Below are 26,552 nucleotides of genomic sequence, written 5' to 3' on the forward strand. Positions count from 1 at the left end.
CATTTTCGATTTGGATCTTCAAGCGAACAGATTCTGCCGCACCGCACGCTTCTTTCGGTTTCAATTAATTGTAGTTAATAAAAGTTGAAAGTTAACTGAACAAATTCTAAAAAAAAAAATACAAGAAGATACGAGCGTACGAGAAATCAAATAGCAGTTATCGGGAAATATAGATTTTATTCGGTATCTGTACTGGCGATGGATGATATGAAAAGAAAGCAGCAAATCATGTGTTATTATTTGTGATTTTGAATGGTTGAATGTGTACCAAAGTTCTTGTTGCTTGAAAGTGAATAGTATGGCTGTGTGAGTGGCTGGCGAGGCACGACGAGACAGTGAGAAAAGTGAGCGCAAGCGATCGTACAACTAGGTTCTCGTACATATACATCAGTGGATACCTCGACAAAAACATGCGCATATGGAAATTTAACGCACAGTGATCGTGAAAACACACAATTAATATATTATTCCCTGGAAAAGTCAGAGATTAACTTCCATAAAAAAGTGATAATAGGATATTAAAAAAACAAAGGTAGTAACAGAGACAGTGTGGTGGCAGCAGTCCTTTACCCATCCATCCACACCCACCGCCAGCAGTCTATTGTTGCCGTCGGTCAAATTGCAGAGAGTCATCTGGCTGTAAGCTGTAAGTATAAGTGGACAACGATTTGAGGCTATAAAAACTATTTGGAGTATGTTCGCTGCCGTGCGGGCTGCGGCAGTAGTCGTATGGTTGCCGTATTCAAATTGAAGCATTGCAGTGTTGCTTCTGTGAAGCTATTTCTTTTTCTTTACATTTCGAATATTATCAGGAGAATGATGGAAAGTTGAGTACTTTGCGAGGGAAGTATCTACTTTGTTGGAGGCGCAATAATATAGTTAGCAAACAATACTACAAAAGTTGTCCAAGTACAACAAGGATTATGGGCATTTTGTTTAGTATCTTCTAATTGAGGCACATCCCTGTATTGAATGCAAATTTGTATTTAACTTGATTCCAATTCACACGACAACCGTTCCTTGTTTCTCTTGCAACCTGTTGATAGCACCACATGATGGAATGCCTGGAAACAAACGCCGGGTATCAAGTATTCGGGTACTTATAAGTAGAGTATCTAATCGGAGTTCGAGGTTTTATTGGGTAATACGAGGTGCACAATGTAGAAGGGAATCCGTTTTAGACAGTCCAAAATTATACAGCAGATTCAAGGTTCTGATCATGGCATGTAATTTAATAGACCCAGGGTCCAAAATTATTTTAGACAGCTGGAAGATGTTGAAAAAGGTTTCAATTACCTTTTTCTAGCAAATTTCTCTATACTAACAGGCCTCTTTTCAAAATTAAGGTCTTGTTAAAAATCGTAAACTTTCGAAACCCGATAGATATATATTTTTTGACTATAAAGTATTTTAAACATTTACAAACAGAACCAATCCTAGTAAAGACATTTAGTTTCTCCTTTTTTAGTAAAAACGCTGCGATTTTTCTAAAAAGTTTTTCGGAGGGAAAATATATACTTTTTGGGGAACGGGTATATAGCCGAATTAAACTCGGAAAATACCTATATAACAAGTGACCATATGTTATTTTGGCCGCTTCGGGGGCAATCCAAACTTTCTAAGTGGTGCTAGATATATCCTTCAATATAATAAAAAGACGATTGAATATAAATGACCTTTAGTTTGTGTAGCCGGTGTTTTGACATGCCTCAGAGGAATTAATCTCAAACCCCAGGTCTGAAGGTTCGCTACTACAACCATTATTAAAAGTAAAAATCTTTCGTATTGAACAAACGAAACAAGGAGACAGTTTTAAGTTTTAGGTACTTAAATGAACATACAATTATGATAACTTTGTAGCCGATGTTAAACTATCTATCGCAAAGGAGAAAAGCATTAGACCCGGCAGAAGACCGGCAACTTAAAAAAAATTGTTGGGACTCTGTAGATACTTTCTTGTTTAGAACACCTGCTGTTTAAAAAAATTATCAACTATAGAAAAACTATAGTGCGGTATGGTATGCGAAAATATCAAGCAATTGTTACACACGACAATTTGGAACTGCTATAATTTCCGGCTGAAATAATCCCAAGATATGACCACATTGTTGGAATAACCACATTCGTTCGGTGGAATGGGTTCTAAAATCTCCTCCAAAAAATATATTCCCAATATCAGAGTCAACATACCAACCTCTGGGAAATAATTCTACTTTAAAATAATGTGTTCCGAAAATTTTACACAAGGGGGAGAGCCATTATCATGTACATTTAATAGAAACAGGCACCTTAACCACAATGGGTGAACATTTTTAATAATCGTAACTCTCATAAAGTACGAAATGATTCCCTGATCTAGCACATTGTAATATTTATAACCAAACGTGGGTCAAGTTCTAATATGCTATATCAGCGAATACCTTCCGGAAATGGCCTGGCCGGAAAGTAAATCTCACCTACTTGTATATATTCGGGGTGTGTAACCAAAGAACTGTTTTGATATTGGTCGCTTATGGTTTTTACCAAAATAGTTAATATATAATACATGTTTTTCGCACTCATTTGTTGCTTTTTATAGGTATTATATTTGTTGCAATATTCTATTTTCTTTAAAAAAAAGAAAGATTTAACTGCATTTGAACGACTATGAGTGATTTATTTTGTATTATAAGGTATGTTAGTCTGTTTTTCGGCGTAGTTTTCACTTCCGCCAATCCTTTGAGAGAATGAAACTGCGGCATCCACAAATTGGCGCTACAATTTCTTCACTGGCGTCATATGTTTCTTAAGACTCGTTGAAATATACATTCCATTTCAGTGGACCCCGACACGTTTATTTTTGGTGCAGTCTTGTTATTGCCAAAAGTTAATTGTTTGTTGTCTGTCGGCCATTGGGATTCATTCTGCTCTTTTTGCCTGTCCTTGCCCCGTCGTTCTCGCTAGTTCGCTCTCACTTGCCATCGGCGGTTCTGCTCGAATAGAATAATCGCCTTGTTCTTGTTCCTGCTGTACACAATTATCATTCTGAATTGTTTACACGAAAGCCATCAAATTGATGATAATGATAATGCTAAAGAGCTCACACATGTTTGTTTACAGTTTCAATGAATTCGACAGTATAATGACGAAACACCAATACAGGGAGGAGTGCACAGTGAGCGTGTGTGTCTGAGTGTGCTCCATTAAAGAAAGAGGTGGCGATCGATCACTAGCATAAAATAAATATTTTATTTGTGGAACCATTAGCGGTTCTACATTTTGCTTCTACAACAGCACACATACATGCATATATACCTTTATTGCTAATAAATTTTTCAAACTTCTGCCCTGATCGTTAAATCATGCAGTCTGAAACACCCAAAAAGAAAACCTAATATTACTAAATTCGATGATTCGTCTCAATTTCAAATAACTTTCGTCCTTAACGTATGCTGTATTTCATATTGGCGTTTTTGCTATCCCTACCACAGGTGTCGTGTCTAATCTCGAAACCTTGTGGGATAAAAAAGTCATCTAAGGGTATACATATATGCATTTAACCATATTTATTTACAATTTGCTATTTAGACTATTGAATCCTTAAAAAGGATTCTTTGGGGTTATGTGGATAAATTAAATCAATCCGGGCGCTTTAGAATCAAGAACATATTACAAATCCGCAAAGAATATCCATGTGTGTTTGTGGCGTAAAAACAAACTGGTAAACTAAAAAGATCCGTTAGCAGTACCTACAAATTATTTGTTACTCATTTTTGTAGAATAAGGCTAATGTTATTTTCTTATTTCTAGAACATGTTTTCATAGTAAGCTCAGACGATTCATTAGAAAGTCAAAAAAATATTAACGTAAACATTTCAAGTGTAGGGCTGAGTCTCTTTCGGAACATAAAATCTGCAATACGTTCAAACATACGTTCACGCATACGACGACAAAAGAATTAGCGACAGGTAAATAACTGGTTTCTGCTCAGCTTCATTTTGTTTATCTACCAAAATACCTATCGGCATACAGCCAGCCAGTCAGCAGCCGAATATTTATCTATCTACCTAGCCGTATCCATACCCACATTTCAAACTTGAAATGTCCACACCATAGTGATAACGATAAAAATCTACAAACGACGATATATAACCCATCCACTGCTCGGCTAAAACGCATTGATTTGCTGAATTGATACGAATCGATTGGGGGGGAGGTAGTAATGATCGTATCGAATGGGATGGACTCATTAAATCCGATTGAAAACAGTTCCTTTTGAAATTATGTTTGTTGTTAGTCAAAAAAAAAAAAAAAAGAACAACTTAAGCAAACAGCATTCATGGAAAATTCCCAAGCGCTCTGAGAAAAAGAAATTCAAAAAATAAACAAATCGGTATGTTTCGTACCGCAGCCACTGCTCTCACACAACACGCATTTGCGAATATACACTTGTGAAAATGTTAAGCAAACATTAACCGTTTTATAACCACGTTTATGAATACTTGCGTTCACCCGCTTCGTCAAAAATGTTGTAGACGCTGGGTTTGGGTGACACGAACACCACTTTTCATTAAGGTGAAAATATGACTCTGAAACTGAAACCATGTCTTTGAAATATTTTTTTAAAGAAAAACAAACAATACTTATAAGTTTTCTCGTAAGTCTTACAAGATCTTCTATATTCTGCAAGTTTCGATTTGATCTTCCTCTTCTTTTCGAAAGCCTATTTTCTTCCTGCTTACGCCTTTTAACTATTGCTAATTCTTTCTCCAGATAATTAGGCGTTGTATTTATAAAACACTAGACATAACAAAATAAATACATATATATTTAACATTGTATAAAAAAATCTCTGCTTGTTGCGTATGACCAACTTAATGTTTTTCAATTTGTAACTTTAATGAATTTAAAGCGGAGGATAAGTAATGTCATATGCGTTTGCAGACAGATAATGTTCGTTGCCTTGATGTCATGGTCATCGTTGCTGCTAACAACGGCATTGCATCGGGTTTCACTCTTCATCCCCTTTTTAAAATTGGACATACAGAGAGTAGCCAAAAGAAAAATGAATGAAAGTTCTAATCGTTAAGGATTATAGAATTTAACATTGAACATTGCAATATGCACATGCCAAGCAAAATGTTTGAGTGCCAGTTAATTTTCTATAACTTTTGCATTATTCGATAAGAATGACGTTTCTTGCTTTCCATTATCTTGATATAAGGAAATAACAAGATAACACCTTCTCAATACAAATCTTTAAAATTCAATAATTTAATAAAATCCGAATCCTTCTTCGAAACAAGCAGTGAAAGTAGTACTTCATCCCAAACTAGTTCCATTTTATTCCACTGGGTACCAATCCAAGTCATTTCTTCATGACGCACAACACACAGTTATGAACACATAACTCAAGTAGTAAGAGAGGCTATCTGCGGTGGGTATGAGAATTGAAGAGTATGCTTTTTCCAATGTACATAAAATTATACAACTCAGGGGCTATCTGCGGTGGGTATGAGAATTGAAGAGTATGCTTTTTCCAATGTACATAAAATTATACAACTCAGGGACGTAGGCAGTGCGGGGACCTGGGTGTCCTCCAAAAAAAAAAAAACTAATTTTCTGTCATTTATTGTATGTTTTACTTGTTACAGTTAATTTTTTGCTACATTGGACCTCCCGAAATGTTTTCGAAATTTAAAAAGGTGTTGGTGAAAACGGAGCTTTAACAACGCCGTTATACCAAAAAGGTCGACAGGAATTTAAATGAAACGTGTTGCACCTGTTGTTGGTATGTTGTGGTTGTCGTGTGGGAAATGGAACAGAAACACACACATTAACGTGAAGTTTAGATTTTAAACAAATCGGATTTATTCTGGCAATTGTAAATTCAACGTTTTTGTTGTCACTTCTATGTAGATATACCAGGACAACACGTGAGCTTCCGAGGATTATCACGTTTCGGACAATGTTACTACTTTTAGCAAAATGAATGAGCTGCAGTGGCTGCCAATCTTGGAAACATGGCAATGCTTTGCTTATTACTTCTTCGTTCGGAGTGGGACATTTAGTTTTCTGTACTCTTCCCATGGTTCCCGTGGGCTAAATTCCAATAGCAAGGTCATCACAACACACAACTGAGACCTAACATATATTAATTTATTTTTAGACAATATCCAGTATCCGAATTCTTATCAGATTGTCAGGAGGGGGAAACAAGTCTTGGTCGTTGTTATCTTTATGACCACAATTCATTTATCAAATGCTCGCAAATTCACAATACCAACGTTCCCAATAGTGGTGGCTGGGTATGAAAGCACATTGGTGGTTTCTTATCTGCTGATGAGCTGAAACAGAACGACCTGAATGAATGGGAAAAATTATACGAGTGTGCTTAGTATAGTCGAACAGATTCAGGGTAGGAGAGAAGGAAAAGGGTGTGTTGCTGGTTAAAAATTATATGGGTGTAAAAGACAAAATCAAGTTGTCGCTGGCTGGCTGTCAAGCGAAAACAGAATTGCTCTCCGATGTACGTTCGCATATGAACCGCATTTGCTAAACTTGCAACTTATGAACATCATCGTTTTTTAAGGCGCTTTCGTGGGGCGTGGTGCTATATTTTTTTCCGCAGCTGCATACGAATATCCCACGCATCAGTGTGATATTTGATGTATTGTTGCTTGTGGCGCGTCACTATTTGTTTCCAGATTGACTTTTCTTTATCGCAAAAAGTGTATTTGAGTCCCCATGCGATAAGAACGTATTTAGAGCGATTCGTTTAGCGTCACCTGTAGTGCGAATTGAGAATATGATAGGAAAGTGAGAGAGAGAGGGGGGAGGGAGGGACAGAGACAGTGTTTTCCATGAAATATATGGGCGATTTTAAATTACAAAGGTGATTTCTATTTCTATTATTGTCAACATATGACATGGAGACCCGCCTTCTCTTATGCTATGTTCCCATTACACTTTCAATTACGTTGTTCGCTCTCAGAATTACGTACACGAATTAACACGTTCATACGGCACGATTCGTAATTCATAGTAAAAACAATTTTGTTTGTTGATTTAATGGGAATTTATACAACAATACATGAAATTTTCATCTGTTCCAGAACTGCTAGAATGTAAAACTTTTTCCTACGATAACCGATGTTCCCTTTATGATATCGAAAAAAATTGCAAAGATAGTAGATTCTTGCAGGTTCTGGAACACAGCATTGAATAGAAGAAATTATTGTTTTTCTTCCAAAGAATAATGATATCATTAATTTTACAATTTTTATTCACGTTTTCAACTTTTTGACCTCGAATGAGAGAGAAAACAAAATGTACTTTCGAGTTTTGCCTTGTTAAGGCGAAGATCATATGTTTTATGATTAAAGTGTTTGTTTTCTCTTTCGAGACGAGCTTAATGATCTGAAATTTGCAGTGAAAAGGAAAGCCAGATAGACACTATCACACACTCACCACTATGCGACGCGTTTCGCCGTTGGTTAAGCGGCTCATCAGGCATATTTGATGTGGATGATGGCTTACAAGGGCCGTTCTCTGGAAAGTAGTATATATTTCGAACTTATTGCAAATTAGCATATGCGAATTATACACTAGAAACTCTCCAGGTTCGACTCAAGTTCTATTGGCAGATCTTTTTCACAGCAACGTTTTGTTTTTGTAGTGATGGATTTTTGTCCACAACAACTACATTGCTTCCAAAGCATACACTTGTTTTAGTGCTGCTTTAGGAAGACGGGTTAATGGCTCTGAACGTAGAGACGGCAACTTCTAGTTGGCTGCACACAGAGGTCCGCGGTTCAAATCCCACAGCCAGGCTCGGATGAATTTTTGAGTTTTGCCTTGTTAAGGCGAAGATCATATGTTTTATGATTAAAGTGTACTTTCGTTTGAATGTACATACGCCATTCAACATTGTAGTTTTCATTCATAAATTTCAGTCCAAAAATTTTTAAAATTTCATTAAATTTATCTAGTTTTAATTTTTAAATGTCATAATTTATTTTTTCGATAAATACTCTCATGTGTTAGAGATGGATCATATTTATTCGTTGTTCTGAGAGTGATTTGATTTGAAAAATGTACAAATATGAGTGTTCGCTCAGGAAATTTAAGGAGTTTTTTCATAGTTAAGGGGCAAACAACGAATAGAGAACGAATCAAGTGCAGTGAAAACGCCACATTATGTTTGGTATAGAGATATACATATGTTTTCACGCTCGATATCATCGAACGTATCATTATGAAAGGAATAAAGCTGTGACAAGTTTACCGTCAGTGGTTGAACTTAAGTACTTCTTCATTGATCATAAATGCAACGTTGAAGCTGACGCCAGCCCACCTGTAGTCACATTGAATGATTTTCGTTCCTATGAGTTCACGCACCTTTGTTATTGTAGAAGTTATGTGTATTTGGTTTTGAAGATCCGCTAATCGGGTTCTGCTTTAATTTTGCGATATAAAAAATCAATTACTTTGACAGACTGTAACCAGAGATCTCCCGGATTATTATGTTAGCTGGGCAGATACAAGATACATTATAGAAGATACAGATAGAAGATACATTATAGTATGCAGACCTTCACGTCAAGCTGGATACACGTTCCCCAACTAATTATTAACTCGCGTCTAGTACAAATTGGGGCCAAAAATACTTTGGTTTGTCCACATAACCTACGTTCTTCAGCTGCAACGGTTCCGACCAGCGGTTGACACCTCAATATATGTTTGAACTCGGCGTCTGGTTAATTTGCTTGATTTATATGTGGGGTCATCAGTGATTTTTTTTATTGCAAATAAGGACCGGAACGTAAATTCAACAAATTGTAGTTCTCAACTTTTTGTGTTCTGGTTATTACTTCAAAGGATTCACTTTTCTGGGCTTGTCTCTTTTCTTTGTACACACGCTGTTGTTGGTAAATAAATAGCAAAAGTTTCTGGCCATTAAGAAAGGCGTCCACAACAGCCATCGATGTGGTGGGGTGGGTGTGTGTGACCGACCATTACGCTGTTAATTGCGTAGCTAGTTTTCATCCCATTGCAAATGTCACATTCCCATTTCAATATAGCTGCCATAACTGGGAATAAGTTACGTTTAACAAAGTTTCGTCCTAACGTCTGTGTTCCTTTACTCATTTTTCTTTTACAACTGTTTGCATACCAATTTCTATGGTTTAGCTTTCGCAATAATTGCCACGGGAATTTATGGTAATGTGGACTTGTTTGCACACTCTATTTAATTTTAGTTTATTGCGGCATTTCAAACAATAGTTAAAGCAGAAACATGGATTGCGGCTTCCCTAAAGACATGCCCTACTGCACTCTGCTTTTCAAGTGTCTTGCGAGTGGCAATGTCAGTGCCAAAATTTAAACCCTTTGACAAAATATTGAACTAACTCCTATACGTCAGGCAATGTGGAAATCTGTACAAAAGGCATGAGTAGCGGAAGCTATTTATAGAACACAATGATTTATTAGTGGGTCCATGTGAATTAGTTGATAACATTTTGTCATTGTACATTCGATTGATTCTCGAACCGTCGATTAGCACATGGGTGATACATTTAATCTTATTCGGGGGGCATGATTCTGAATCGGTCATTGAGAAATACAAATATATTCAAATTCCTTTTTTACAAAGTCAACTGTTAATATGGCATGTATCTCTAGTCTAGGACATTAAGTCAGTCTTACGCATGGTATGTGTCACAAAGAAAAGCGAACCAGAATCGCAACATCTTCTTGGGTATAAAAGAGAGGATTTCTAGTTGGACTTCATGACATGGGTGTTGTTTATCCCGAACACATAACTATAATCGTAAAAATATGTAGTTGAATTGCTCGTCTACGCATAACTAATCGTTTTGAGGGATATCGGACTTCTGCACAACATTTGTAACATCGGTGATATAGGATTTCCCAAAGTCTCATGGTGCTACAAACTATAAAATCTTCTCTCGCTAGTTGGTTCTGCTAAAGCGAGTTAACGCCTTTAACGTCAATTATATCTAAGACAATATATAATACATGTTTGTAGTCACAAAAAGCGAATAGTACTGCACTAGCTCTTTTTCAAACACACATATTTAAAAGAATACACATTTTTCGGCAGATGCTTGTACCGCGAACAATTATATTGTTCGTGCACAATTACACGTTGTTTTAGGTCATACATATTCCTTGCAGCAGTATGTCTTAATGTCGAATTTGCTTTTGTTTGCAATGCCATAATTAATGCCATTCCATTCCTTTGATTTATTCCTTTTGCATAAAATGTTTGCATTGCATGGATATCATTGTTTCCGAGTTCCGACGAAGCCACTCTTCATTTTTAATTGTGAGTTTTCGCATAAATACATTCCTTTTTTGTTTCTTCAACCTTTGCATAATTGGCATTAACAGAAACTCAGATAAAATGTTATTTTTATTTAATTGAAATTGGACACGACTGGGCTGTCAGTAGAAAATATGCATCCATGTCTTTGAAAAATTAAATACCTACAGTTTGTCAATTAAATGTGTGCAAAAAACACAAAATCATCAATTGCAAATATATCCTCTCAATTCCTTATCATATAACTTATTTGCTATTGAAACGAATGGTGATGTTTGCTATAGCTTCTGTATCTTTCAACATTATACGACCATCCACGTCCAAACCACTGTTTATTCACTATTATCCTATCCTATTAGTTTCTGTCCTTGTGCTTTTATTTTTGCATCACGCCTTTATTTATTTACATTGACCAAACCTTTCCTTTTGTTTTTCATTTCAGTTATGGAAGGATTTCGTTCGCTTGCAAACATTTCTCAATCGTCAAATAAACTGTAATCATCGCAATAACTCCTTCATCATGTAAGTGTAACATTTGTCGGTGTCATGCTTAGGTGTTCCATACGACAATTCAGACTTTTTGAGCTTTAAGGCTCAGTTTCGTTTTCCGATATCAGACTTTTTTCTGTAATATTTTTAATTGTTTAGAATATTGTTAAACATAATGTTTATTACTTCTAAAGACTCAACATTATTTATTTATTTTGAAACGTAGGATTTATTAGCATAAACAAGAGCTTAAATGTGCTTGTCTGCTACTGGCGTCTGAATATTTTAATATACGTACATAATTTGTTTTGTTTTCGTTTTTGGCATAAACAACTTTTTTGTTTTGCTCAAAGCTTCATTTGCAATCGGCAAATTAATGTGCGTGTAGATCTAATATTGATCGATGAGCAAGCAAATCGCGTTCAAAACAATAAAACACACATGATTTGCTTCTCTTTTGCTGCTGTGTTGTTCCGGCTATAATTGATGAGCTTTAATTTCAGCTACTGAATTAGGTGAGCGTTGGGGTGTTGAATATGCAAATGCCGATTAATTGGCTACTATATTTAATGACTTTAAAATTGACTTTTGACAAAGATAAAAAGTACGAGGGCCGTTGGGCAAGTGTTTGTTCGATTTCCAAGTCCGGTGTATAAAAAATTATGTAATAGCTATACCATTTAATTTTTTTAACACCTGAAGTAAATAATACCCCACGGCCTCTGTTTCGGCCATTATTTCATTGATCAGTAGTTGAATCATTTTGTTACATTGCCTAACTTCATTTTACGTGGAGGACTATATACATATATATATATATATAAACAGAACATCTCTGCTTAAAGCATTAGCTTTGTTAAAATAATATGTTTTACATGACGAGTGAACTACTCCAACGTGACAAGTTCGGACCTGCCTCAATCCACATATATTCATCTGTATTCCAATTTTTCATTTGGATTAACTAAAGTAGAATGAAAATTACAGTAGCTTTTCTTCATTATTTGTTTTTGTGATGTTTTTTTGGTGGCTGCTTAGTCGGCTCCAAAGATTGTCAGCGATCGGATTGTTGGGTGTTGGTGGGCGCCCTAATAAAATACTCTAAAAAGCTTTATCGCATTGTTCTTCCATAGCACGGTGTCACGGCACAAAATAGATCTATTTTTAGCAGAGTAAATTTTAAAGTGGCCTTGAATTGTATGAGAGGGAGAGAGAGAGAGACCCAGTGAGAGTGAGTTGGAAACATACAAAACAACAAACAGACGATCCTCATCTAAACACACGCTGGGTCTGTGCTTGTATTTAAAAAAACACAAAACGTCTTCCTATATTATTGCGGCACATCCATCCAAACAATCACAAGCACAACCAACACATGGTGCCCCACCAGAGCGGAGGAGAAGGCAATATGAGAAACAATGAAAATGTTTAAATTGTGTCGGTTCTCTTCGCGTTTCTGTGTTTTCAAACTTTATCGTTTGTTGGCGATGTTTGAATAATCGCACAGATGGCTAGCAAACAACCTCTCAAAGAAATACATAATGCACCAAATGAATACATAAATGTTAATAACTAATTTGGCTTACGGATATTTTTGTATGGGACAAAATCAAAGAAATCTTCTCCTCTATGCTTTCGAGGTTCAGCTAGTTCAAGAATAAGTTTGAAGATAATTTACACTAAAAGAGAACAGACAGACAGATAGCCAGTCCAAATTTGTTTTTTTTTTTTTTGTCTGGTATGGTATGGCCTGTTTGCATTTCAGAAATTAAGGTGTTCGAACAACTAAGTTCAGCTTTGCTGCCAAAAACTGGATTGTCTAAAAATAGACCGTGGGGAAATACCTGCTCAGTTGAATGGGACGACCACGGTGTGCGCCACACTTTGGCAAACGCATTGCACACAAGCACAAGTGCAGTTTGCGTTGACACCAGCCACAGCGCCACAGAAACTTGTTGCCTTAGTGCTTAAAGACCCCACTGCTGCTGCGTCAGGCAGGCTTTTGCTATATGTGTAGAACATCGGCACAACATCCAATCAATAGCCATTGAGCCTGACAACCTACCACAACAAGGTAGGTACGTTGTTTGTTGCGTGAATATAGAGCTACGACACTCTCCAACTGACGGCCTAATCGCAGAGTATTCCAGTTGTTACAATGTCTGTTGCAGTTTTCAGATCTGGTTCAGGCATCTTCCGTCTGCTCCCAAGACGGTGACAATTTTGGTGAAGCATTTTTAATGGAATTTGTGATATTGAGGAGATGGCTCCACCCGCCTGTCGACTACTCATCGACAGCAAAAAAATTTCCTTTCCATTTATAAAAAGTTTCATCTATGCCGTCCTGTCGTATATGGACAAACTGGATAACTGTTTCAACAGCTCGCCTGATGATGTTGCGACAAATTGTCGAAATGAAAGTGAAATTATATGACTTTCATGGCTGGCAGTTTGTTACAAACGTGGAAATAAGTTGTGACCAGAATATGATGATATGGCGACGACCTGTTTCCATGGACTTGTCTGTACGCATCTCCGCACTTAATGCACTTGAGAATTTTTAACTTGTAATGAGTTCTTCTCTTCTTTGCAAACTTTTGCAGGAGTTATATAATTCAACATTTCATGGCTATGACTATGGCGGACCATCGAGCAGCAGCATTGAAAACAAAGTCGTGAAAGGCAATTCTTTCTTTTTAAATCAGGAATAAAACATTAATATTGAATTGAAATGTTGGAAGAATGTTCAGAATGTCCACAGAAAAAATACAAGACATCCTTTAGTCGTATTTTAAATCCTGCAAACGAGCTACTAAATAACCGTTAACGTTTGCAAATGCGGGGCGCAGGGTGTGACATGAAAAAAGCTAGATCTCTGAAATCAAGCTAGAATTCGGTGTAGTGTAAATTAGGTACGGTCTCCTCTCGCTATCATTTCTATTCACCGATTTATACAGATTTTCGCCTTGTACTGCCTCATAGGGCGAAATAAAGCTGGTTTTCGAAAATTCATTCTACAAATGTATGAGTTAGCGGCTGAAATTCAAATTTTGAAATTTGGTATGGTGGGGAAGTGTGTAACATTTTTTTAAATTTGTACTAAAAAGTATGTATAGAAGTTTTTGGAACCGTCCATGGCCCTATGGGCTAGGTAACTGTTTTAATTGAATATAAGTAAAAAAAGTACTAAAACGCTAGTTATATTTTCTCTATATGTATCCACAAGCTGTCAGAGCTACGGTATTTTTGTTTGCGACTAATTTGGCCTGTTTATGGAATGAAATGTGCATGTTCTACGTCCGTATATGGAGTCTCATAAAAATGTATACTTCACTTTAAATTTACAGGGTGAAGGTGAACTTTTGTCCCTGACTGTATACTATATAAGTGAACCTAAGTTTAGAACCATTGATTCTGTTTCTGTGGTCCTGTTGTATGTGGATGCAGATCGGAAGTTTATTTGGAAACAAACAATTCCCATGCGCATAGATTTTGAAAAGGTTCACCTCTCCGAACATGAAATCGGTTCGGTTTTTATCCAGGGTATTTTTATTGATAGTTATCGTCTCACATAATTTGAGTAGGATCGGGTGAGATTCACTCAGCATTTGCCTGTGTGAGTGTGTTTATGACTTGTATTGTGATAATAGTGCTCAGACATTGTGGATGCAGCTAAGGCTGATGTTTGTAGTTTGTTATTGTCTGTCGTTATTTTTATTTTAGAGCAGAAGCAGAAGCAGAAAGACGGCTTTACAACGATCGTTCTCCGATTATTGCTTGGTGCTATTTTTAGACGCAAAGTTTATTTTTATTTCATATCTGGTTTTTTATTTTTGTTTTTAGCAAAACAAGAAACTCAAGACAGCCAATTTTACTTGGTGGGGCGTTTATGCACACACATGCATACATACATATGTAGGTACATGTGTTTGCATATTCCGTATTCGATACATACACATTGGTATGTACATGACGTATCGAGTCGAGAGCTCAACACTGCCTCCTTTTCGCATACATAGCTGGGTACATTCGAAATCTAACACTGCGTAAAATGTGTCCGTCCATGTTTGTAATCAATCGATTTGCATATAGGTAGCTAGCTAGGTATGTGTTTTGTATGTTTGGACGCGGATAGTTGGTTTTATCCGATGCTCCAGGCCAGCAAGCATTCGTTTCACATATTCACCGAATGTACGCACGAATTACAACGACTTTCTGATCTGATATTTGGATGACAAGTTCAGTTGGAATGGATCGACTTTGTTTTGTCACAATTCTCAAAAGTGTTTACTACCATTGACCGAGAACAGAGCGTCGTAGCCAATGGCTTGGCGGTGGGGGAAATAAAATTGAAAAGTCGTCGTTGTTGTCGCATTCAGCGTTTTATCACGTCGCAAAATATTCTTTTGTTTATTACTTATTATTGTTTTATTACCGTCCACATTTATTTTTAGCTATTTTCTGCAATAGTCGTAGTTACTCGTAACTCATTCGTTGTGAGCGAGTGTGGGTCGACGGTCGTCACGTATGTACAATGTTTTCAATTCGTAATGATAACCATGCTCTTTAGAAGAATGACATGGGTGGGTATGAGTGGGAGAAGAGAAGAATGAATCAATGAAGAGAGCGCCAATCGTAACAAAAGAGTACCGACATTCACTGGGGATGGAAAAAATGTGTACACTTGTACGAGTGACTGCTGATACGGAAAGCTTTTAATAGGCCTCAAAGCTGTGGCCCATTAGGTTAAAAAGTAACAGAGCCCTGTTGATAACTAGTTATTTTTGGGATATGCAAAAATCGACATCTACTTCTCATTCAACAGCTGTTTGCCATTATTCCAAAATGTTGGTCAACAAACTGGGTAAAACTGATTATTCAGTTTAGAAGGAATTTGAAGAATGTGTGTTTGTATGCCTGTGAGGTCTAAAATTAGTTTCGAAGAGTAACAAACGGAATAACAAAGTCAAGATCATCTTTAGTTGCGTTTAGTTGTTAGTTGCGGTTTAAATAATAAAGTGTTCAAAATGTTTGAATTTGGCGGCAAAAGTGTTTATTTTTCAGCGTTCTAAGCGAGCACACTAAAACTTATTTAAACAAAAAAGTAATTAATGTCATAAAGAAAATAAAATAAGAATTTAGAAAACAGGTTTTGTAAGGGGTAATTCAGTTGCATGTGGATTGGCCACCACATAATTAGTATTTTTGACAGGGAAATTTGGAGTTAATCAACCCATTGACCCTTAATATACGTGATTCAGTAAGAAAACGCTTGCAATCCCAAATGTTTTCGATTTAAAGATCAGCTAAAAATCGTTGTATGAATGTGTGTTTCTTTGGTTGTGGTGTTTCCGTGGACAAAGCGCAAATCGTCACAGCCAGCTGATTCTTCTACAATGTGCTTCCAACCGCTGCGAGAGCGTTGTTGCTCTTCTCTGTCGCATTTTTTATACCAAATTCTTGGATATATTTTTCTCACCTTGCGACGAAGTCGTTTCTTCTATCGATGTTTTTGTAATTTAAAACAGAATCAAAAACATGCAAATATACCAAACAAATACCACGACGAACAAGTTGTTTGTTTTATTCTGTCCCATATTGTCATAGATGTCTGTATGTACGTTTGAATAAACATTCAAGCCATAGAAAGCTAGTCAATCCCGGCAAATATTATGAAAATAGATCACGTGTTCGGAAATTACGAGCCAAAATGAATCTAAAGGTATCGAGTCGTCAGGTGGAAATAAGTTTTATAACTTTGTTTACTTTTATCCTGAGTACAATTGGCTCTAATATCGAACTAATTCTGTAATAAAAATAACTGTTGGGTTTACAAAAAGGAAAGGTGTTCAGAGAACAAGAAGGTGTTATTAAAATTGTTTATTAAGGATCAATTTACAAAATTAGACCAAAAATTAAAAACATAAATGTTAACAAGGCAAAACTAATAAATGTATTATATCTAGTAGAAGATAGCCTGATTACAGCAGACATGCAGGCGGGTATCGCTTAATCGACTTAGAATTGTACGCTGATCCCTACTTTGTAGGGTCTGTCACGATTATTTCGAGGAGTTACGAACGGAATGACAGAGGGTATATAAAGTGTGACTCCTTTATTGAAAAGTTACACATTTTCTTCTCCTCTTTGAATTTAAATGACATTTATTGTTCAAAGATCTGTCATACAGTTGTATAGGAGAACTAATTTTCACTACTTTTTATGTCAACATCAAAGTAGCTTAGCTTCGAATGTCGAATTTATCAAATCAACTCCGACGTTTAGAGAGGACTTAGTGTAGAGAAATCTTTTCCTTAAATATATTATTGTTGTGCATAAAAATTCTTCAAATATGTAACAGGGAATTCGGGCATGCGACTAGTCTATTCTGCAATGCAATCAGTGATCAATAGGAACGTATAAATGAATACATATCGCGTCTGACCGAGTCATGGCGGTCTTTGAGGAATACGACAACGTTAATATTTGGTGGTTTCCAAAGGAATTTTGTCAGTCGAGGTATGGAGAATATCGAACAAGCGGTACAAATTCGTGTACCCTAATAACGCTGATACTGGCCAATAAAATCTCCAAAGAAATTGTGTTCCGTCCCAATGACTCGGCAATATTACCTGCAAAAGGGGTTCAAATATTTGGTGATGCTATGAACGAAGGTAATAAAGTCTATTGGCAGTTGTTTGACCAAGCCGACGTTATGCTCGACAGCAGTGGCAAAAGAAGAGCTCCGAATCTTAATATACCCGAGGCCATTGATGCACTAAACGCTCAAGTCGAAATAGAATTCGATTTGAAAGAGTGGTTTTACACGCATCTCACTGCCAATCCCACGAAGGAAACCTACGCCGAATCGGTGTCCTCTCGCATTGCTCAGGTCTTGCGGCTAGGAATGCAACTGTTTAAGAGACCAAGCAGCAATAGCAGCGCCAAAAACCTGTTTGCCGCCCTAATAGCGGACAGTCGGACAACGATATTTGTTTTTGATTTCCCCAGTAATACAGTGTCGTTTTTCGACTCTCATCAGCATGGTCGACGTGCAGGAGCCGTTGTGGCAATTTGTGCTATGGAAAACTTCGATAGATTAGCGCGATGGTTTGTCACAATGCTGGCCGATATTTACCACAGCCGGCCATCCCTGTTTGAGATATCATTCCTCACGACCGGTCTCGACGCCCGCAATCTTATATCGCCGACACTGGATCATTGATTTGCACAAAATTCATCCTAACCCTTGCTATTCCGATATAAAAATAATCTGTAATGAGTAATAAATTATATTTTTTAATTTATCTACAACACCGATTTTTTGCTTGAACGTGTAGGCCGTGAAGTACTTAAGAATATTGCAAGGAATACAGAACAGCTACTTATGTGGACCACACACATTTTATTCCTTTCTCGTTATTTGTAGTGAAAACCATTGCTACCTATAGGTGTCGCGCTGATCGGCCCCGGCCAAAGGGGCCATGAAGCGGTGGCCCTTTATCATCTTGCATTTGCTCTCGGTGGCAGTAGTTCTGATTCCGAGTGTGAGATGTGTGCGCAGTACTGGGGAGCGGACTGTTATCAATGTCGGTTACCTGACGGCATTGACAGGTGAGCTGAAGGATAAGCAGGGCTTGGCTATATCCGGGGCCTTGACAATGGCCTTGGAAGAGGTGAGTTTTTATCCCCCGCACGTGCTCATTTGTAATTTACTAAATATTCTCATGTGATCGCTTGCAATGTCCCGATTAGATCAATAATGACACTAGTCTATTGCCCAATGTTCAGCTGACACTACGCTGGAATGACACCAAAGGTGATACAGTCCTAGCCACCAAAGCGATAACAGAAATGATCTGTGATGGCATTGCAATGATATTCGGACCCGAAGGTCATTGTTATGTCGAGGCGATAGTCACTCAAAGTCGTAACATTCCAATGATATCATATGTGAGTATTCAACTAGAGACTTGTTTAGATCTGTAGGTGGGCTCATCTAATAAGGAATTGCCTTTCAGAAATGTCCAGAAAACAAAGCATCATCAATACCAACTTTTGCCCGAACCGAACCTCCTGATACACAGGTAGGTCCAAAAACCTAAAGAGCATTGGGTCCGCAAACGGAATAATCGTTTTCTATCCTCACTCGTAGGTAATCAAATCTGTCATTTCTCTGTTGCGTTACTACGGCTGGAAAAAGTTCTCCATTCTGCATGACGAAAGTTGGACTATGGTCGCGGAACTGCTTAAAGTGGAGGCCATTAAAAAGAACATGACCATCAATCACAAGGAATCATTCATAGACAACATGGCCAAATGCTGTGAAGAGATGCTGGCATGTTGTCGTACGGGCTTTTGGTATCAGGTATGGACTTATTGGTAAAACTAGCTCAAAAACATGTAGTTGGAAGCGATCCTTAAACGAAACTTATCGAATTCCAGATTGTTCAAAACACTATGAATCGGACGCGCATCTACGTCTTTCTTGGGACGGCCAATGCTCTGGTGGAGTTCATGGCTTCTATGGACACGGCGAATCTTTTCTCCAAAGGCGAGTATATGGTCATATTTGTGGACATGATGACTTACACACCGAAGTAAGTACACCCGCCCGTGCATTGTGCACCCATAGACATTTCGATCTATTATTTATTTAAACAACATCACTTCACCTTAGAGAAGCCGAAAAGTATTTGCGAAAGCCAGAGCAAGTAGAGCACATGACGAGTTGTGGTGAAACGGATGCTTTCATTCAGCGCGCCAGAAGTTTGCTGGTGGTTGCTTCCACCCCACCCACGGACAGCTACGAGAACTTTACTGCCAAAGTTAGGGAGTACAATCTGAAGCAGCCGTTCAACTTCACCTTGCCACAATTATTTCACAGCAATAATTTCATCAAGGTAGGTAAACTATTTGGCTTCGTAAGAACACAACTCCGTGCGTTGCAATACAGTCTTGCCCATGTCCTATGCGCCCATCCAACGCCGCCGTAGATAACAGACACAAGAGAATCTATGATTTACAAGACCATGGAATGCTCTAATTGTTTTTGTGAAGACATAAATAATTGTGGAGCTGTTGGTTTTGTTGTAGGGAGAGGCGAAGACATTGGCGGGTGTGGAGTTCGACAAGGACAACGAGTACATAGTATTTAATGGTTGTTGGGTGTGCACTCTTTGTTTATTTTCCACTCAATATTGCTTCGCATTGTTTGTTCAGAGTCAGCTGGTGTATCCTAAATTCATTGTTTCTATTTGCATGTTTTCCTTTGCGATGGTCGTGGTGACGTCTTCAATTTCTCTTTCTCGGGGATGCGGTAAAAGTTTGTTTCTATATATGCCGCTTACCTCTATGACTCTGCCAAGTTGTATGCCTGGGCTTTGGATGAATTACTGCGTAATTCAACTGGAGACCGCCCCTTGACCTCTGAGGAGATATACAATATAGCCAGCGATGGAACGAAAATCATTGAGACCATAATTAAAAATGGCACCTACAAAAGTAAGTTGTTCTCTAAAGATTTGAATGTCAGACTAATGGTGTGATTTGTCGCTTTTTTTCTTTGTTTGGAAGGTGTTACGGGAGCCACCATCAAAATCGACAACAATGGGGATTCCGAAGGTAACTTCTCGGTGTTGGCTTACAAACCGTTTAAGTATTCATACCGGGAAAACTTACAATGTAATTTCCACATGGTACCAGTTGCACATTTCCAACAAGGAACTGATATTCCAGTGAGTGAGTCGTCACTTTTTATCTATGTTTTTCACGTTAAAATCAATTTGCAAATTGTCCTGCTACAGTGATTTTAAATTGAACTCTGTTGTGTGATTGGTAATTTCTAGGAATACAAACTTATCAATGGGTCTATGCGTGTGGACTGGCCTTCAGGCGGAGACCGGCCGTTTGACGAGCCCATGTGTGGATTTGCCAATGAGCTGTGTAAAAAGGATGATCGGCATATAACTTCCTTAGTGGCAGCCGGTATTCTGGGCCTGCTACTTTTCTGTGCCGGCGTAGTAACCATGAGTATATACCGGAAATGGAAGATTGAATTGGAAATCGAAGGTTTACTGTGGAAAATTGATATATCGGAAATAAAAGGTTATGCCGTAAATGACATGGTCTCGTCTCCAAGTAAGGTACGTAGTTGGAATGATTGTTGGATCATGTGCGTAATATGTATTCGCTTGGTATTTGTTGGTACAGTTAAGCCTGGTGAGTGCACAGTCATTTGGGTCGCGGTGCTCGAACCAAGTATTTACATCGACAGCCCGACTACGTGGAGCTGTGGTCCGCATAAAGGAATTGAAATTCTTGAGAAAAAAGGACATGTCACGGGAAATCATGAAGGAAATGCGTCTGTTGCGCGAACTCCGTCATGACAATGTGAATAGTTTTATTGGCGCCTGTGTGGAGCCAATGAGAATCCTTCTAGTCACGGACTACTGTGCAAAGGGAAGCTTATACGATATCATTGAAAATGAGGACATTAAACTGGACGATTTGTTCATAGCGTCCTTGATTCACGATCTCATAAAGGTATGTGCCATCTGGGGAAGGACTTATCGGCGAAGTAGTTACCATATTTTTTGCCTTCGCAGGGAATGATTTATATACACAACTCATCATTAGTTTTCCATGGAAACCTTAAATCATCTAATTGCGTGGTTACATCGAGGTGGATGTTGCAGGTCACAGATTTTGGATTGCACGATCTGAGGCATTGCGCCGAAAGCGAATCAATAGGAGAGCATCAACACTACAGAAGTGAGCTTTAAAATCAAAAACGTTTTTGTGGTTTACTTATTTCTATTTTTTGTGCTTTTTTTTTGTAATTTCAGATCAGTTCTGGAAGGCACCAGAGCTTTTGAGAAACCCGCATGTTTATGGCTCCCAGAAGGGAGATGTTTATGCCTTTGCGATTATTATGTATGAAATATTCAGTAGAAAGGGACCATTTGGACAAACTCTGTACGAGCCTAAGGAAATTGTAGATTTGGTAAAGAAGGAGCCCACGACGGGGACACTTGCCATTTCGGCCGGAGCTTGAGTGCATTATTGAGGGAGAGTTATGTCCCGACTACGTCCTAAGCTGTATAACAGACTGTTGGCATGAAGATCCAGAGGTTAGGCCCGACTTTCCCACCATAAGGTATGCTGTGGCTAGCCCACCTAATTATAGGAAAGACCGCTTATATTTAATCAATTTTCTTTACAGAACACGTCTTAAGAAAATGAGGGGTGGCAAAACGAAAAACATTATGGATCAAATGATGGAGATGATGGAGAAGTACGCCAACAATTTGGAAGACATTGTCACGGAACGCACTCGTCTGTTGTGTGAAGAGAAGAGGAAGACAGAAGATCTACTGCATCGTATGTTGCCGCAGTCTGTGGCTGAAAAACTCACAATGGGATTGGGTGTGGAACCAGTTTCCTATGATTTGGTTTGTATTCAATATCGCGTAGTGTGTTTTGGCATGGATCATTCTAATTTCGATCATTCGACAGGTCACCATATACTTCAGCGACATTGTCGGTTTTACTGCCATGTCAGCAGAGAGTACACCGCTACAAGTTGTGAATTTCCTTAACGATTTATACACCGTGTTCGACCGCATCATCAGGGGTTACGATGTCTACAAGGTTGAGACAATTGGGGATGCATATATGGTAGTGTCCGGCTTGCCGATAAAGAATGGCGATAGACATGCAGGCGAAATAGCTTCAATGTCCTTGGAGCTACTTCAAGCGGTAAAACAGCACAGAATTGCCCACCGACCCAACGAAACGCTCAAGTTGCGCATTGGAATGCATACTGGGCCTGTGGTTGCAGGCGTTGTGGGTCTCACAATGCCACGCTATTGTCTCTTTGGTGACACTGTGAACACCGCAGTCCCGGATGGAGTCAAATGGCGAGGCATTAAGAATACACATCTCAAGCAAATGTAAGGAAGCCTTAGATAAACTGGACGGTTATATAACCGAGAAACGGGGTCTAGTCAATATGAAGGGCAAGGGTGAGGTCGTCACTTACTGGCTCGTGGGCGCCACAGAGAAGGCCATACAAAAGAAACCAGTGGACATGACCGATTTACCGCCGCCGTTGTTTTGCCGTCCGCGAAAAAGTCCCAAACTAAATTCTGATTCCAGACAGCCTAGTATTGTCGGCATGCATTTCGCCGGGGGCGGTTCGAGGCGACAATCCAACAGTGTTCCACGAGCTGATATGGAATCTAATTATAGCCTACAGGGTTCCACGCATCAAGTGCTACGTGATTCGCCCCGTTTGCCTTCAAAGCGCAACGATCGTCCATCGGCAAACGGGGTGGGTAGTTTTCAAGACAATAGCATACCTGAGCACATGGGCTTCTGCGGGAGCGGCGCTAGCTATGGCGTTGGTTTCTCAGATATCTTGCCGGAGTCTCCGCGAATATCGCACAGCACTCTGGAGCATTCCGAAACAAACTGTGATAATAGTGGCGTGGGCGTCAATGGCGACATCAGTTCTTCATTTTGCACTTCACGCCTTATTGCTAGTCTTTCACAAAAACCTCTGGCGATGGTGCGCCCACATAGAATTGTCAACTATCCAAACTCGTCTCAGGATTACTATGGTAGTGGATATATAAGCGGCACTTCTGTGGTTGCTCATCATAATCTGCGAGAAGCCCGATCTCTTGATCCCATCCCCTTCCAGCTGCGAAAACGGCATGAACCAAAGATACTGCCACCATCCAAGCTTAGCAAAAATAATTCCAGGTCTTTGGATGCAGGTGTATCACTTATAAGCGATAATCCAAATGGGACTACAGGCACGGCGTCGTCCCAAGCGCAAGATTCGAACTCAGATGGGGAGCGAAGATGTAAAGCACCACTCACTGAACCAAACTCTACGCAAATGTCAGAGGAATTCGAAGACGATATTGGGCTATTGCTGTCACGTGATAATGGTGACCTGAACAAAAGAAATTCAGTCTCAATCGTTCCCGCTGGATCATCTGTGCTTAATAGACGACGGAGCGGCGGTGGCTTCTCCATTGCTGGCCTCAGTTCGGGGAATACGGGTGTTTCAATGTTACCCTATAAACATCTTAACAACAATTGTAATGGTGGCATGACTATCGAAGAAGACGTCCAGGCCCCACTGTTGCAACGTCAGGCTTCTCTAACTACAACACCTACCCTAGAAAAGGCCAAGCGATGGCATTCACTTGAAGGAATTCAACACCATACCGTCAATAGTGTCAGCTATGCAGCCGACATTGACGGTCGGCAAGCCGAGGCAAGTAGCTCATCGTCTAAGGCAGCAAGCAACAAAAAATCATCCCACCGCAATGCACCCGGCAATGGAAATTCGTCCTCTTTCCTGGACCGCCTGGTGAGTATATTCCACGGCAACGGGAAAAAAGGCACCAACTCCTCAATGCGCCGTGTAGGCATTCTGCCCAGCTCTGTAAGGGGAGTTCCTGGATTCAACGACCTAAGCAGCTCATCACGAGACCGCGAAAGTATAGTGTAACACATGATATGCTTTTTTTGAGATCTTCCCTGTCCGCAGAATTGTGTCTAGTCACAGTCTCTAGACTAACTATGTATTTTTAGTTTTTCTTAACAAGATTAATTATTGTAATATTAACCCCATGTTAGCACCCTTCTTCTATCTCCGGCTCCCAAAGTCTCTCCACCCGCATCATCAATTCCCCAATCCCAAAATTCACAGTAGCAGTACTAAATATATATAATTCTAATTTCACCTATTTTTAATTAGTTATTTTACTTTGTTCGATCGCTTGTTCGAAGACACATCCGGAAAGAAAGCCCAATTATTAATCGAACAGCAGACAACATCTTATGCTTAATTAGATAAAAATTTAGATAAGTTCTGTAGCTCTAAATGAAACTACTACCTACATCTAGTTATTGAGTTAGATGGCACAATTTAAGTGCTTTGTATATATATATATATACATTTATACATGTATCAAATAATGAAGTATTGCTTTTTCAACACGAAACACATTCAGTTCACTTTAGCGTAATGTAACATTTCCATGAGTGTAGCAAATAAAAAAAATCCCCTACAAATAAGATATTGATTTTCACCATCAACTATGAATCACTCTTTCCGTATTAGTCAAAGAAGATCCTTTGCAGTCCCAGACTTTTACATTTAAAGAGTGTTTCTAATGCAAGTCAAAATGGAAGCAGAGCATGATCTCTAGCAACCTTAACGCGTTTGTGGTTCAAGTACGAATAGCATGAACAAACGCTGCAGAAATTAAATTTTGAAACCATATTTGGATAGCTTAGTAATTGAAATATTAAGTAATTCAAGTAAATACTTTTGATCTTCATCAGTCAGGAGGTGCTATGACCCGACACCATTTTCTGGTTATTCGACTTGTAAGATAGTTATAAGCAACCTCGAAACGTGCATTGCTTATGTGTTGTTGTGTTTTATATTGTGAGACCGCATGCACGCCTACTGTTTAGGTGCATGTGTGCCATGCCGTGCTTGTGGTCACCTAGGTTATACAATGCAGACGTGTTACAATTTACATATCGTCGTACGTAATTATTTATATATAAACATATACTATTATTGTTTTCTAGTTCTTAAGATGATTGTTCTACATTTACTTATGTAGCTTTAGAGACAAAAATAAAATGTGAATGCAGAAATGTCGAGAATTATTAAGAAACTTGAGTTTAATCTACGTATTTATGTTATTACTGGATATCTGTCGAAAATCATGTTCACTACCGTAATCCTGACAAAGAGCACGAAAAAGAACCAATTAATTACATTGCCCGAAAACTTGTAACGGAAGCAGAATTACGCAAAAAGTAGAACAATACTAGTAGTAGTAAAATATACTTCTTTTTATTTTATTATTTGCTTTTGCATTCTGGTTAATTCTTTGTTTTTGTTGTTTATGTAAATGTTTTGTAAGGAAACATCAAATAGCATCGATTCTAGTTATTTTTGTAATTATTCTCAAATGATGAATTGCCATATTAAAAGTATGAATATTTACAACTTTAAATAAATAATAAATAATTATAAACAAGCATACCTCAACCCTTCGTTTCACTTATATGAAAGAAATGTCGAAAACTTTTATTGATTCGAAACAATGATAATACCTGCACTAACGTCACGCGTTCTATGACATATTTACTTTTCAAATCACCAAGCCAACGTTCTTCGTAGAATTGAAAAAATAATAAAAGTAATTCAGCAAAACGAAATGAGTGTTGTAATCGTAAAAATTCTCTAAATTCTCTTCTGCTCTGGGGATTAGACACGGTATCACCAGCCAGCATTGGTTACAGAATTGATCACAGCAAAGCACAGCTTTCGTTTTTCTCACTTAGAACAACTTTCGTCTCTGTAGCCCTTTACTCTTTACTATAGAGACGAATAGAATATGCGATCGTAGCCCACTACCAGATCTATTCATTTTGTCTTACACATTTTATAGGAATAACATACTATTTAGTGTCTTACTGGTAATGCAGAAGGTATAAATTTGCCACTATTTTATTCCAATGGTAATACAGATGGTATTTACTGGCAGTAGGGAAAGAGGCACAGATTCCCAACATGTTTTTGTTGTTACACAAAATGCATGCGAAATATTCAATTCAAACACTTACTATGCATATTTCGTAAGTCATCAGACAAGAGACAGCTACCGACCAATCAAAGAATGCAATATAACAT

At 38.3% G+C, this 26,552-nt stretch overlaps 2 protein-coding genes across 2 annotated transcripts; both read left to right on the forward strand.

Moving 5' to 3' along the window:
* Positions 1 to 21: 21 nt before the first annotated feature.
* On the forward strand, positions 22 to 25,901 carry LOC101896621 (receptor-type guanylate cyclase Gyc76C). The gene is given in 18 exon segments (XM_005177161.4): positions 22 to 646; positions 10,770 to 10,849; positions 18,246 to 18,492; positions 18,572 to 18,769; positions 18,838 to 18,903; positions 18,972 to 19,184; positions 19,262 to 19,416; positions 19,497 to 19,719; positions 20,143 to 20,320; positions 20,393 to 20,553; positions 20,665 to 20,961; positions 21,029 to 21,361; positions 21,424 to 21,589; positions 21,664 to 21,830; positions 21,832 to 21,974; positions 22,041 to 22,269; positions 22,334 to 22,717; positions 22,719 to 25,901. Coding segments are annotated over 16 exon segments (4,731 nt in total). The 5' UTR covers positions 22 to 646; positions 10,770 to 10,849; positions 18,246 to 18,300; the 3' UTR covers positions 24,345 to 25,901.
* Positions 17,070 to 18,130, forward strand: LOC101896441 (uncharacterized). Its single transcript, XM_005177160.4, has one exon. It carries the CDS (start codon positions 17,268 to 17,270, stop codon positions 18,039 to 18,041), a length of 774 nt encoding a protein of 257 aa, XP_005177217.2. The 5' UTR covers positions 17,070 to 17,267; the 3' UTR covers positions 18,042 to 18,130.
* Positions 25,902 to 26,552: the final 651 nt, after the last annotated feature.

Source organism: Musca domestica, unplaced genomic scaffold (assembly GCF_030504385.1).
Source record: "Musca domestica strain aabys unplaced genomic scaffold, Musca_domestica.polishedcontigs.V.1.1 27, whole genome shotgun sequence".
In the NCBI taxonomy this organism is placed as follows: domain Eukaryota; kingdom Metazoa; phylum Arthropoda; class Insecta; order Diptera; family Muscidae; genus Musca; species Musca domestica.